The sequence below is a fragment of the Lissotriton vulgaris genome, unplaced genomic scaffold (assembly GCF_964263255.1).
Source record: "Lissotriton vulgaris unplaced genomic scaffold, aLisVul1.2 SCAFFOLD_2003, whole genome shotgun sequence".
Classification (NCBI taxonomy): Eukaryota; Metazoa; Chordata; class Amphibia; order Caudata; family Salamandridae; genus Lissotriton; species Lissotriton vulgaris.
Genome location: NW_028242383.1, coordinates 457,358 through 472,402, shown reverse-complemented (window position 1 = coordinate 472,402; position 15,045 = coordinate 457,358). Strand labels below are relative to the sequence as shown.

Sequence of the window (15,045 nt, the reverse complement as noted above, 5' to 3'; positions counted from 1 at the left end):
ATCGGAATGGTTTTACTGTTTCTCACCACTCATGTTCTAATGAATAACCAAGTGCTTAACTTTTGTATTGATACTAAGTGAAGTATTTCTTTGCACCATGTTGTTGGAATTAGAACTGCAGAAGCAAAAGAATTTCCTGTGGAGCAGACTGAAGTAAATGAGTGCTGAGGCAATAATGTATTCAGTCTTGTGTAGGTCAAAATGGATGATTCTAAACCTGTCTTCTCCAGCAGCATGTTTCCCACTATATGCATATACAGTGAGCTGGGTAATGTTGTAGTTCTTTCTTAGAACTCTTTGGTCATTGCAGGCAATTGTTATGGGAAGAAAGCGTAGTGATATGTGCGTTGAGGCTGTAATGAGGCTTACATCAAATACTAGCTACACATGCTCTGGGTAGATATCGACTTGCTAGAAATACAACATTTTTAGTAATGTACACCTATCTGATTTACACCACATTTTAATTGCATGGTGGGGTTATCCTGGGAGGCTTTTTGGCATGCTCTGTGATGCTCATAGCACTGGATGTTAAATCTTGTATAGTATAGCATTACAATAACACACTCTTTCAGTACAATAAACCATTCAAAACCACTCAACTTTCAATGAAAGTGGTAATGATTTAACCCCTCCCCTGCTGATGACGGAACCGCTCCGTCATCAGCCGCGGTCACGCTGTGCTGATGACGGAGCGGTTCCGTCATGGCCAGGCCGCCGCGCCTGCGCGGCGCTGATTTCGCGCCTGCGCGGCGCGTTCTATTGAGCGGGTGGGGCCATGACGGAACCGCTCCGTCTTAAGCACAGCGCAACCGACGCTGGTGACGGAGCGGTTCCGTCACCAGCATACGCCCGCCGCTCGGCTGCCCTCCCCCCTTAGCACTGCGGCGGAATAGCCGCCGCAGTGAAGGGGTTAAATATTTTTAGGCCTGATGTACAGATAGGCAATACATAACAGGTGCAAATTGCTTTCTAATTTTATTGTGATTTGTCTGAGATTTTAAAAGTTGTGTAGAGAATATCCTCACAAAAGTGGATTTAGAGAAAGTGTATTCCTATGTCCTCCACCAGCTCTCCCTGCATTCTAGAATCCCTTCTCCAAATACTAAACTACTGTGTCCATAGAGGAACAATAATGACATTATGGTAAGAACATCACAGCACACCTCACCCCTTTAGATAACCAACACAAAAATCCTATACTAAATTGATACTATAGGAACAAAATAATTCAATTAAGTAACATGCACCATAAACGCAACTGATAACACATAACCCATATGCATAGTAATATAACATCTAAAAATCGAACAGTTTCTACACAGCATCTCAATTAGTTTCAAATATAATCTTTCAATTTCACAGGTTTAACCACAGCACATCCAAATCTAATGGTTGGGGTACACACTTTGAGATTTGGGCCGACTTGTTTTTCATTTACAATTTGTTCATCAGAGCTTTCTCAATTCTCCAGATTTTGGTGACACTCCTCAATTAACCGAGGTCTTAGTCCGATGGAGTGGAACCCCCTGGTTGATAGGGGGCGATTTCAACTTGTATTAGATGTGGAGTTGGATAGGTTGTTACTACCCCTGACATGAACCACAGCTGCGTAGAATGCACAGTCACTCACCAAGTGGCTGGCCCACTGGTCTTTGACTGACATTTGCCGCACTCTCAATCCAAACACATGCATTTACTCCTTCTATTCCCCAGTGCACAGATTGCATGTCACGTTTGATCGTATATTAGGGTCACACGCCCTCTTACAGCTTATCAAGCGGACTGAATGCCTGGGATGCAGACATTCCGATCATAACCCCCAATTGTTACAACTTAAATGGGAAACAGGCCCTCCACCTGCCCCAACCTGGCACCTTCAACCAGCAGCACTGGAAGACCAAGCATATCGTTATTCACTGGGGACAGCGATCTTGGACTATTTCGAGGTAAACAAAGGTTCCACGGATGATACACTTTTAGAATGGGATGCCTTTAAGGGGGCATTGCTTAGGGCTCACCTGGATCATATGCAAGCAGATAAGCGAAGCGCTTAGAAAAGTAGAGCGTCAACTGCTGAACTATGAAAATAACATGGCAGCAGGGCTTAGAAGAGCTGCGTGCTGAACATATGGAGCTACTAGAGTGACTTAGATGTCATAATTACACGGCACACTACGCACTCACACACACTATGGCAGACAGAGCAGTCCATATGCTTGCATTGCTCCTGCGCCCGGAACAATCTTGTCAGCCCATATGCGCTCTGCGACATGAGGCGGGCATTTGCTATACCCACATCATGAAATATACGCAGCTATGACACATCACTTCGCAATACTATACAAGTCTTCAGGGCAATGCGACGAACATTGGCTAAACGCCTTCCTAGACTCAGTGCATTTACCAAGGTCACCTCAGAGCAAAGAGAGACATTAAACACATCAATCTTCCCCAACGCAATTCGTGATGCGATAGCGGCACTGGCAACAGGGAAAACTCCTGGGCCAGACAGATTCCCGGCTGAGTACTATAAGGCGTATGCCATATTATTGATTCCACGCCTGCATACACTTTATACCAAGGATTTAACCGAGCAGAAACTCCCGCTGTCCATGCGTGAGGCAAGCCATGTGTCATTAATTAAACCTGATAAGGATCCCACAGACCTGGGTTCCTACAGACTGCTGGCCCTCATTAATGTAGACTTTAAGTTATTGGCAAAGATGCTGGCCGACCGACTAGCGCCTGTGTCTCGACCCTGCTCCCCACTGATCAAAATAGGTTTGTGCCTTCACGAAGTACCTCCCTAAATATGAGGTGCTTTTTTAGAGTCGCAACATACTCTGTGCCCCGCTAGCCGCACTCCGGCTGTCTAATACTAGACCTCGAGAAAGCCTTTGACTCCCTGATATTTGCTGCACTAGCGCGTTATGGCCTTGGCAACGTATTCATATGCATGGTACGACTGTTGTACACTGAGCCAACGGTGTGGGTAAGGGTAGGCCCATATTTATCTGACTGAATCTCGGTGAGAAGAGGGACTCGACAAAGATGCCCCTGGTCCCCTCTCCTCTTCTCCCTAGCCATAGAACCACTAGCAGAGGCTGTCCGCACTGGACGGGCAGGGTCATCCCACTAGGGGATGGCACACACATTATATCACTGTACGCAGATGATCTCCTGGTATACATCAGAGACATTCACTCAATTCCTCCGAGACTAGCACTTATTGAAGGAGACTGCACCTCCTTATCAGGGCTGAATGTCAACACTGCCACATCAAGTTTATATCCCTCCATGAGAGGTGCCAAGACCCGGCATATGTCCTTTTTGGGGTGTGCGTGAAGTGGCAAGTCGATCTCTTCCACTACCTAGGTATAAGAATATACAGGCAACAGACAAACCTGCGAGGATGGTAACCTGAGTAGAGCGGGAACAATTCCACTGTTGGTGACAGGCCGAGTGGCCCTCACCAAAATGGTGATCCTGCCACAGTTTCTATACTACTTCACAGACCTATCACTATACATCCCTCCTTCCTTTTTTCTTACACTCTAGAAGTCGGTTAAAGACTTTATATGGGGCAGCTCTTGACACCGAGTGTCGATAAAGAAGCTCTACTTTCCCAAGGACCAGTGGCTTGTGGCACCAAAGCTGGAACAGTATTATTTATCTGCACAGCTGCAATGGGTGGCAAGATGGCTGGCTGATCACCAGCTTTGCGGCACAGCGACTACACGACCACCCTGCTCTTTAACTGTCCTGCCCAGACTATTTGCCCCTTGTGCGAAAGCAAAACCACAGAATCATTCCTGCTTGGCATGGCGTATAGGTGTTACTGCAGGAGTTTATATATTACTTGACATGTGATGCCATACACACCACTTTACCGCTAGCGGGAATGCCTAGAGGGCATGTGAGACCTATATCGGGAGGGTGTCCTTATCCCAAATGACACACTAGTGGAAGAAGATAGGTTATATCCAGGTAATTTCTTACTACATTGCTCGCTACTGGCTGCCCTTGCTTCCAAATGGGGAAATTTAACCAATGAGCCCACAACCCATCTTACCATTCAGTACTTATACATAATGGGACGAAGCGGACATTTAACCCGATGGTGCAATGCATCACTGAAACAACACACTGCGGTTACATTGACACCACTCTGGCTACACTTGGAGGGAGCGGTACAAAAAGGGGTGGTGATGGACGGAGCATCTGAATCAATCAAACACTCACACCCAGTCAAAAGATCTGGGTTTAATCCATCACCGTTCTTTAGCCCACTCTGCCACCCCAGTTCAGACATGGCTATATGCAAATCAGTCTGACCCTGTGCCTCATGGGAACAGTCCAGCCCGAACTGCCAAGCCATGTCTTCCCTGGACTGGAAACAAGCATCCGAGGACCGGTTTCTGGCATTCCAGCCGTCTTCAGCCCGGCTTACTTGACTCCAGTGGCAAAGTGAGCAAGGGACTCACGTGTGAGCATACCCTGCCACACTTATGGCGGCCAAAAGCGGTACAACAGGGGGTGGTGATGGACCGAGCAGCTGAATCAATCAAACACTCACACTCAGTCAAAAGATCTGGGTTTAATCCATCACCGTTCTTTAGCCCACTCTGCCACCCCAGTTCAGACATGGCTATATGCAAATCAGTCTGACCCTGTGCCTCATGGGAACAGTCCAGCCCGAACTGCCAAGCCATGTCTTCCCTGGACCGGAAACAAGCATCAGAGGACCGGTTTCTAGCATTCCAGACGTCTTCAGCCCGCCTTACTTGAATCCAGTGGCAAAGTGAGCAAGGGACTCACGTCTGAGCATACCCTGCCACACTTATGGCGGCCAAAAGCGGTACAAAAGGGGGTGGTGATGGACGGAGCATCTGAATCAATCAAACACTCACACCCAGTCAAAAGATCTGGGTTTAATCCATCACCGTTCTTTAGCCCACTCTGCCACCCCAGTTCAGACATGGCTATATGCAAATCAGTCTGACCCTGTGCCTCATGGGAACAGTCCAGCCCGAACTGCCAAGCCATGTCTTCCCTGGACCGGAAACAAGCATCCGAGGACCGGTTTCTGGCATTCCAGCCGTCTTCAGCCCGGCTTACTTGAATCCAGTGGCAAACTGAGCAAGGGACTCACGTCTGAGCATACCCTGCCACACTTATGGCGGCCAAAAGCGCCCCCTTTTGTACCTACATTGGCAGGGAGACCTGCACAATCTATTCATCGACCCCGAATGGGCCTCAGTACTGGAGACCCCTGTGCGCATCCCCAGGAATGTGCGTCTACACCGAATACAGTATTACAGTACTCAAAGAGCATAATTCACACCAGCAAAAATTAATCAATACTTTGACCGTGTAGATGCCACTTGTCCCAGTTGCTGTCTCACTGACGCAGAACTTCTGCACATGTTATGTGGTGCCCCAACATGCACGGGTACTGGATGGAAGTAGCAAACAATCTTACCCAATGGACAGAATGTTTCCTCCCATTTGAATGGAAACGCTACATACCACATCTTTACCGTAGGAAGCCGGAGACACAAGGTGACTTCTAGGTTCCTAGATGTGGGATTTGCGGTAGCCAAGAGATTGATCACCAGGACATGGAAAACTCCTGATCCCCCTCACATATTAGCGTGGAGATGCTCCATGCTGACTTGGCCAAGGCTGGGAGTATCACACTACATCGAGAGGGCACCCTGGGTATCCGCAAACCCCACTTGCCGCAAGCTGGGACACGGTGTTAGCTGAGTTGAAAAACATACACAACACCAACACAGAGACACCACCTCCGACTAATGCCACTGCATAGGAGTCCACATCAGAAGAGGGGGGCAGTGGCTGCGAACAGCGCAGATTCGAGATAATAGGAGGTGGACATGAATGTGCGCCACCCAATACCGCTCCTCAGACACGTACCAGACTCACCTTCATGTGCGACATTCCAGATGACACACTAGATGGGGGGACCACTGAACGCTCTGATTTTTATCACAAAACCACCTTTTATGTTTTAAGTTCTCTCTGTTATATTATTTCCGGCCTCCCCAGTTCACAGACCACTACACAGTGAGAGTTTGAGCCGATATGTATCACACACTCAGACGCTGCGGAGCTTCCATGAGCACCACTGATTAATATCTGGGACACAAGTACACACAGCAGTAATATATGTACGCCGCTGTCAGTAATTTGGATCTATTCTGATTAACTCTGATCCGATGCATACTCAATATTAATGTAGCCACCAAATGGCCAGTATCAAAAGAAATGTATGTCTGTCCTGTTTATGAAAACCTAATAAAACAGATTCAAACAAAAACAATGATTTCCATATTCCATATTCGAATATAATCATCAGCATTGTGAAGGTTGATGTATTCCTTAGAAATGTTCTTACCAACGATCTCAAAGCACTGTGATGAGGATTAGTTCCACAATTTCGTATAATCCAAGACTACTAATCCACGAGCTTCTGTGTCATTTTTCACTCCAGATGACATGATGAAGCAATTACATGCCGCAATATTATGTTGTTTAGTATTATATTTATAAAAAAATAACTCATTAGAATTGTGCGCAGGTAACTCAGCTGGAGGGTCAGCTATTGAAGAGTCCAGATTTACTTTGTATAACTGAAACATTGTTAATGCAGGTAGTAGCTCACAGAAATGCTGCAGGTGCAGAGATGGGGCTGCTCTGATGATGCATGCAGCCAATCTGAATCTCGATTGTCTTGCAAAACCGTACATTAAATATAGATACTATCCCATTGTGCTTTCTCATTAATCAACGAACTGTCCAATTTCCAGCTGAGGTTAATTTGGATAATCATTAAAGGAATCTACTTTTGCACCTGCTGGTATTATTCTTTGCCAAGATTTATTCTGCTCACCCCATAGGCATATTTTTTCTATAATCTGCTCTCAAAAATGCGTTTGCAGAGCCTTGGTAGTGCCCGCAGCTGCCAAGTCTTTGTCAGAAACACTTAGCAGTATCGAAGTGAATGGTAACACTCTGTTATGGACTTTCCCTAGATGATGAAGCCCTACCCTTGGCACCCCACAATAATTGATGTTCAAATTATTACCCTTGGATCCTTGGCAATCCTGGCTGCCCCTGGAGAACTCACGTATGTGCTTTTCTATTACATTGTTCAATTTTTAATGACTTATGTAATAAAGTGTATTTCTCTTGTTTCAAGTTAAAGGTATTATTTTAGACACATACTTCCAGTACTTCATCTTCGTGTACAGGTTTAATTTTAATGTGTGTGTGAATGGATGTGACCTTATACACAAAACTAATTCATTCAAGGAAATGCTCCATACCCCCCAGAAAACACAGCTCTGAGGGCAATGGGCTCCTCAGACCCTTATGTCTGCATGAATGTTTGCTACGTCCATAGGTGGGCATCTACAGAAATGTCGTTGTACATGTATAACCTGCATATATTTGTGACTTTTTTTCTAAATTCGTCCAATTAAGGTGATAGTGGGTTTTCTTTGTGTGGTGATTGTCCACACAGGACAACGGCCTTAGGCGTTGTGAAGGGATTAACTGTTCGATTTCAGTTTTTTCATATGGAAACCTTTTCATCAAGAAGATTTTCCTTTATCCTCTTCATAAATGGTGGTGCTGTCTACACTTTTGCAGACTCACTACACCAGTTACGCAGGGGAGACACAACAGCAACTTTAGAAGCGTAGACAAGTGCGGGTATGGATCGGCAGATACCAGCAAGATGGTGTAGTGTTTTTTTGTTTATAAACCGATTTGATTGAATTTTTTGCAGATGAAAATAAGACCGCAGGACACACAATGAGCACGTTTGAGATAATTACTATGCAATTGCTCAGGCCACTGGCATTCATTTGATATAGTAGGGTGATACAAAACACCAGCAACATCAGCACTCCTGGCTTCAGTCAAAACCACCAGCTTATTGGCCAAACCATTATACCATGCTTAAGGGGACACCCCTTGGCCACATAGACCAATTTTTCTTGCTGGGCACACCAGTCCACCCCTCGGCGCTAGTGTGAAGGAGTGGAAGTAGAAAGGGGACTTCCAGCGTGTGGCGATTCCATGTGTGGCAACCATTAGAGCACTTCCCAAGAAAAATTGGTCAGCCCTTGTGCCTCCAGAGTCCTCAAGGACCCCCAACAATATCATCAAAGGGGTGAGGGGGACCTTTCATCCAAGCAACTCAGTTAGTTCCGTCACTACCACAGCGCAGAAGTTTTGACTCACAGGGCACAACCAAACCATGTCAGGAGCACCACCACAGGGGGACAGACAGGCTCAGAGAGGAGTCCCCGCTTGTGGAGCCGAGCTGGGGAGAGATAGGCTGTATAGAGGTAACATGTTTGAATCAACCACACCATCTTCGAGGGGTCCTAATCAACCCTCCCATCGGATTCTGAGATGGTCTAGAGTGTCTGGGGTATTAACAACCAAGGTAATATAGGTTTGAAACATGCCTCGTTTGTCCAAATCACCCATCAGAAGCTTGGCCTCAATGGCCTAAACTCGGGAAGAGAGTCAGTGTGTGGGACGTGAGATTTAAGAGATTGTCACAATTGAAGGTACTTATAGAACTGTGTATGGGCTAGCGTGTAGGTGACTTGGAGTTCTTGAAATTATCACTTGTGTCCCTGACCAGATGTCCCTTAGTTGTGAAATCCCAATAAGGTCCTAGCACCCAAATCCCTGTAGTAATGCCACATCCCTCAACCAAGTACCCTACCAAAGGTTTGTTGCTTGAGTTTGGTATCCCAACAAGTGTGTTGCAAAGTCACTCTCCAAGACTAAAGGGCTATTTTTGTCACTGACAAGCTGGAGTTAGGGATCGGGGAGCCATAGAGCATGGATAAAGTCTGAGGGAATCCCAGAAGGAATAGCTCAAAGCGGTGGGTGGGGTCCGACCATCCCCCATTAAACCAGTTGTGGAAGGCTAGGAGATGTGAAGCTAAAAAGAGGTAGAGATTGGCAATTCCCCGACCACCATTGTAAGGGCCACTTAGGCAGTGTGCATTTGCCATAAGGGCCCTGAAGACATGCCACAGGAAGGAGGCCGCTACTCTATCCAGGGCCTGAAACAATGTCCATGCTTTGAGGAGTGGCAAGTTCTGAAAGGAATAAAGAAAGCAAGGTGATATCATCATTTTAAATAGGGCTATGCAACTTATTATGTTAAATGTGAGGGACTGCCATTTAGCAGGGTCAGCCTTAGCTTTTCGTACCAGGGGTTCTAAGTTAAGGAACCAAGTATGTTCAGGGTGTAGTGCAACCCAGATGCCAAGTATTTGAAGCTAAGGCTAAGCTAAGGCGATGGAAAGGTATGGTGTCTTGCCAATCGAAGCAGTCTGGAGAGGGGGCCAGTGTCACCAGTAATGATTAAGGGGGGTACACCCTGAGACCCGATGCTCCCCAAAGCAATGCAGGAGGAGGAGACTAAAAGGGCCAGTCACTGCGGGGTTTGGCATGTAAAGCAGGACATCGTCTGCATGTAAGGATATACAATCTTTTTGGCTGTCACTCCATTTCCACCTGCAGACCTGTGTATCAATGCAGATGAGTTGTGCTAGTAGCGCATTCACAAACATAAAGAAGAGTGGTGACAGAGGACAACCCTGTGTGATACCTCATATGATGGGGAAATCGAGGGAGAGGACTCCCACGCTTTCTTCATCACTGTTTACTGAGCAAAAGAACAGGAGCTGAGCTTGAGTTAACCCCTCTTTACTCCATGAAACCCTGTGTATAAGAAAGGTACCTATTATATACCAGTGTAATGTCAGGATATCAGTGTCACGTGCAGTCTACACCTTGGGCTAGGGCATATGTCTGTACATCTAGCAGGAACTTTCCCATCCCAACACAAATAAAGACAATAGGCATTACAGGGTGGTTCTTTGTTTGATGAAGTCATCTTGGGCCAGCTTGTGTTTTGAGACATCATTTACTGGAAGGCCCCTTTAAAAAAGCTAAAGGTAAGCAAAAATGGGTTGGATTCTCATGAGTGCACTAAAGAAACCAAAGAGAGATTTGTTCATCTGTGGTCTTCCACTGGCAGATCAAATGCACACTGGTTGTGCCTGGCTTTCTTGTCCTACCTGCTAGACCCAGTACTGAAATTAATCTATTTAGATTTCAAAATTGTAATTGTCAAAAAGCAACTAGAACTCTCCTTATTTAATGTATCACTTGGAATTTCAAGGGTTACAGCTATTTTCAAATTAAGAAGGAAAACAGGCAGGTGGTCCCTCTCGATCCATCATGCTCTAGGTCTTGAAGGTAGGTCACCTCCTTAGAGGAAGACTTCACCGGCTAAGTTTATACTTTGCTCCATTGATTTTGATTTTGAGTCTTTCTTTCTGAGATCACCCTGTCTCACCTGCACAATACCTAAGATGGAGAAGGGTCATTGTAGTGGTTTGAATAAATTCCCCAATATGTCCACCACTCTTGACCTCTCAGACACATGCCCCATGCTTATTCTGTGACTTACAATGACTTGCCTTAGGCAAAGCGCAGGACTTTAGCATAGTATAATTTACTATTCAAACTCCAGTCTGTGCAAAAGTAGGGAAAGTGTTGGACTTAAAGTCCAACATGAGTCCAACAACGCTTTCCCTAAGGCAAGTTGTTGTAACGGCTTACGTGGTAAAGAAATGCATTGTAAAGAAGCATTTGTGGTTCGGACCCTGTTGTAAAGGTGCAGTGTGGTTCGAGACACCTTGTAAAGGCTGTTTCCCATCTCAACCCTTCTTACTTTCTGTGGTTCCTTTTATGAAAGCTGGCTCCTTCCTAGAGAATGCTCCCCTACCTGCTGGACAGCCATCAGTGCCACTTCATCTTGTTCATGATACTGTCATTCACGTATTTTGCATGTCTTGACTCTTTGAAATACAATAAACACAAGACTACTCAGGCATTCTATGTGTGTGAAATGTTAACAGGTCTTTTCCTTCTCTGAAGTTCTCCTTAGCATAGTGGTGCCCCCAGTGCTTAATTTGCAAAAGAATGTGTGCCGGTGCCAAAAGCTCTCCTCAGAAGCCCGTGCCTGGTGAAATTAAATATTGACACGCTGAAAACCAATGCTGAGAAGACTCAAATCCACCTCAGGCCTCTTTAACACAGTGCCAGGCACTCCCTGCCTCTATCTCACTGGTGCAGGTTGCTGATTTCTCCCTTTGTGTTGGGTTTTTCTGTCTTTCTCTTCCTCCGTCTTTCCATTTCGTTTTGATTTCTCTCTCTTGCTAAATGCCTAACAAAGAAATATAAGTGCTGGACCCAGAAATGTGTGCCGGTGGCCTTCACTGGCAAGGACTGGCTCAAATTAAGGACTGGGTGCCCTCGATGTAGATTTACGACATAGCAGATTAGGCAATTCAGTACTGGTTCTTGCTAGATAGGGACTAAACTTAGCCTATATTGATGTTGTTTGTACAATCACTAATTCCCTTCTATTGACTTGTGATTAATCCCCATTTACAGAAGTCATTTTTCTCTATTCTCAACCACTCTCCCAAAATGACATTCTATCTTGTTATAAGCTGACAAAAATGTAGTTAGTCTCACTGCATCCTAGAAAAAATTAATTGTACTGCTTTACAAGAGCATTTATTAGTACGGGAAGTAGCACTACATGAGTACGCTTTTCGTACTCTTACTTGCTTTTGTGAATTTGCCCTGAAATATCCAAATCTCCATTAGTAAAAGCGCATAGACCCAGTCCTTTCTTTTTTTCTAATTGAACATGAATATTCCCTGTATATTTAAATTTTATACCCACAATGCATGTAAATATATGTTTAAAAGTACCACAGGAGTAGCACTCTACATTTACAATTGTGTTTATGAACAGGACTGACTGAACGAAAATGCATGATATATTCAGTAACGTGACATTTTGTCACAAAAAGTAGATATAAAACTGTCCAGTACAAGTGCCTTTGGCCAGTGGCTTTTTTCTTAATCTATTTTGTCAAATTTGTATCCCAATATTGTATTTTTATGCCCAACAGAACTATGGCTGGAAGAAGGCTCAGGCAAGCTGTTCAACAGGTAATGTAAGCAGAACCCATTTAATCCTTGATGTTATGTTTCTGACATTAGAAACGTCTTAACCAAAATCAGTTAGTCAATAAAGAATCCCATTAGCATGATATTTACAAGGTGAGCAGTTTGAGGGAGATGTGGAAGAAGGATAAATCTAATTTTGTAAAACAAATACAAAACAGGTATTTTGTTTCAAAGTGGTGGTGAATAAAGAATGTATGTATGGATGGATTTACTCATGTAGTTGGTGTTTCTACAACTCCAACCAAGCCAAAAACCAGCAGAACGCTATACTATGTTCTTACCATCCCATCCTATACTGGTATGCTCCTTACCATACACACTTAAGGAGCAATGCACTTTCCCTACTAGGGTAGATTACTAAATTATTAATGGTAGAGGTAGAGGGAGTGTAGTTATAGTCACAACACGTAGAAGGAGCTGCTCTAGGATGTGTGCCCTACTTGATGATATTTTAAAAAGCCAGCAATGGTGTTCCCATCATCTTCTTGAATAAGGGGTAAAAGAACTATGAGGACAATAACCACAGATATAGTTCTAAAATCACCAGCTACTGGGCAACATGCACTTTGACATAGTTAATAAAGCATATAGGTCAGGGTATGGATTAATGGCATTGGAAAGATGGTAAGGTTAAGTAAAACAAATAAATCCTGTTTGACAAAAAGTCACAAACTTTCACCTGTGGATATCCACCTACTTCCACGTTGTAGATTTATGACTTTTGTAGATTTACATGAATCCAACACTGTGGATGTGCGCTTTGGACCAGGAGGTGAGAAGACCAGGCCCATTGCCTCCACGGAAGGGGTGTGCCAGTGTTGTATCCTGGCCCCCTTCCCATTTCTTGTATATACTAACAGTCTAGAGTCACCCTTGACTTTTTTTTTTTTTTACGGTTTTATATACCGCTGGCTAGACCCGGAGGATTCAGAGTGCATTACATGAGCACTTGTGACCACTTATTCCAAGAGATTTGAAAAAGCCCTCATAAACGCTGCGTATCTCGAGAAGCGGTATATCTTATTCTCCGCCCCACGCGAGCGTTATGGCAACAGTCATTGGGCTTATTCAGTCAGTGTCTTGCCAGCCTCACCGAGGCGATCTCTGGTTTTTTCGTGGCAGTATCCAGAGAAACAGGAGTTACCCCACTGAAGCTGAGTGATAGATAAAAAAGTGTGCAGGTGATTATAGGTTTTATTCAGTTCACTTGACCACTTGTTAAAAGTTACTTGGTATGCTCTGGGGATAGTTAGGAATCCTTAGCATAAGTCATTTAGACAAAAAAATAACGTCGACATGTTTCTGCTCTATCGGCCCGAGGGTCTAAGAGCTTTCGTCAGGACAAATAAACAGGAAAACACACAGTGAGTAAAAATTAATGTCACAATTTTGACATAAAGGGTCTCTATTATTTAATAGTCTTACCCTTGAAGGTTTTCAAATACCTAGGGATTTGAGAAAAATGACATAATGAAAAAAATGGGGGTAACTTGTGGCCATTTGACAATTTAATATTAGAAAAGCGGTCATTATAACATGCATTGTGTCAATATGCATATTGCATGATTTCTACAAACATTTGTGCAATTATAAGAAACACACAACAATGGTGACACTATGGTGAGTTAAAATAGGGGAGGAAACGGCGATATCACAGCAGTACACAAATGGCTTTATGGTATGTTGATTCATACTTCTAACTTTTGGCTTTATAACACGTTAGTTTACTTAGAGCGCTTCGATAGAAAGGGGCGGTGGAAATGCAAAGTCGCTCTTATACATGTGTTGGCATTGTACCTCGTGAAGAGGTCTTACCTTGAAAAGAGATCAACCGCATTTCAGCAGGAGAGTTCAGGCTGCAGAAACATCAAACCGGGGTTATGATTAAGCTTTGTGCCGATAACTAACGCACGGCGGTGGAGGTGTAAACACTCACCCGCTATCGAAGCGTATTCCGCGTCTTGTGCTGGCTCTGCCTCCTGGACGCTAGGAGCACGCTTTCGATGGCGTTTTTCCATGTTCAGTCATGGAGAAAGAAAGCGGACAGTTGTAGTGTAACAAACGGGGCACTTTCAGAGATATAAAAATGCAGTTAGCTCCCTTTAATTTGACAATAAATGATTTTTGGGTGATTAGCATGGCTTATCTAAAATTACCACAACTTAAAGTAAGAGATTTATTATTTAAAGGATTTTTGAAAAATCGGCGAAAAAATGCCGAACGGGGTGGTTTACATACTATTTGTTTCTCACTTTAGTTTAGTGTATCTCTTTTATGTGTTGGGCTTGCAATTAGTGTTCATGTTTTGCAGAACTCCTATTGTGCTTATGGGTTCAGCGTGCAAAGTGATGCCATGAGATCTCGTCATTCAAACCAAACTCATTGGTTTTAAGACGGTCCACCCAACGTTGTTCTTTCTCATATAATATTTTTTCTGCGTTGGGTGTCGCTTCCGATATCTTTTCTATTACTGTCCATCTCAGGTCTTCAATGCTGTGATTTTGTTCAATGAAGTGGGTGCAAAGTTTGGTTGTATTCTTTTTGAGGCGAATATTACTTTTGTGTTCCCCTATACGTAGTTTTACCTTCCTGCAAGTCATCCCAATGTATTTTTTATCGCATGGGCAAGTGACCATATAGATCACATGGGATGAGTTGCAGTTACTGTGTTGTTTCTGAGTCCATTTGAGTGTAGGGGACAATTGTAAGGTTTTTGTACTAGTAGTAGATTTGCAGGCCAAACAGGAACCGCATGGATAGTGTCCTGTTACTGGGACCATGTGGGCATTTATTGTGGGTTTTGCCATGATTGTTTTTCTTGGGCGCGTGTGTACCAACATATCCCGTAAATTCTTTGTGCGTTTGTTTGCCATACGTGGTTTTGGCCATTTGAATTTTCCGGTATTGACAATATGCCAGTTTTTATGGATGAGT

The 15,045-nt window shown here is 44.2% G+C and overlaps 1 protein-coding gene across 2 annotated transcripts in view; it reads left to right on the top strand.

Moving 5' to 3' along the window:
* Nucleotides 1–6,965: 6,965 nt before the first annotated feature.
* Nucleotides 6,966–15,045, top strand: part of LOC147668982 (putative neutral ceramidase C) — a 101,458-nt gene continuing 93,378 nt past the window's right edge. For both annotated transcript variants that reach the window (XR_015303760.1, XM_086948311.1), the window contains exons 1-2: nt 6,966–7,153; nt 12,054–12,093. Coding sequence is in view for 1 of the 2 variants with exons in the window: in XM_086948311.1 (XP_086804437.1) it covers nt 7,059–7,153; nt 12,054–12,093 (135 nt within the window). In the remaining variant the exon portion in view is untranslated. The remainder of the gene's footprint in view (nt 7,154–12,053; nt 12,094–15,045) is intronic.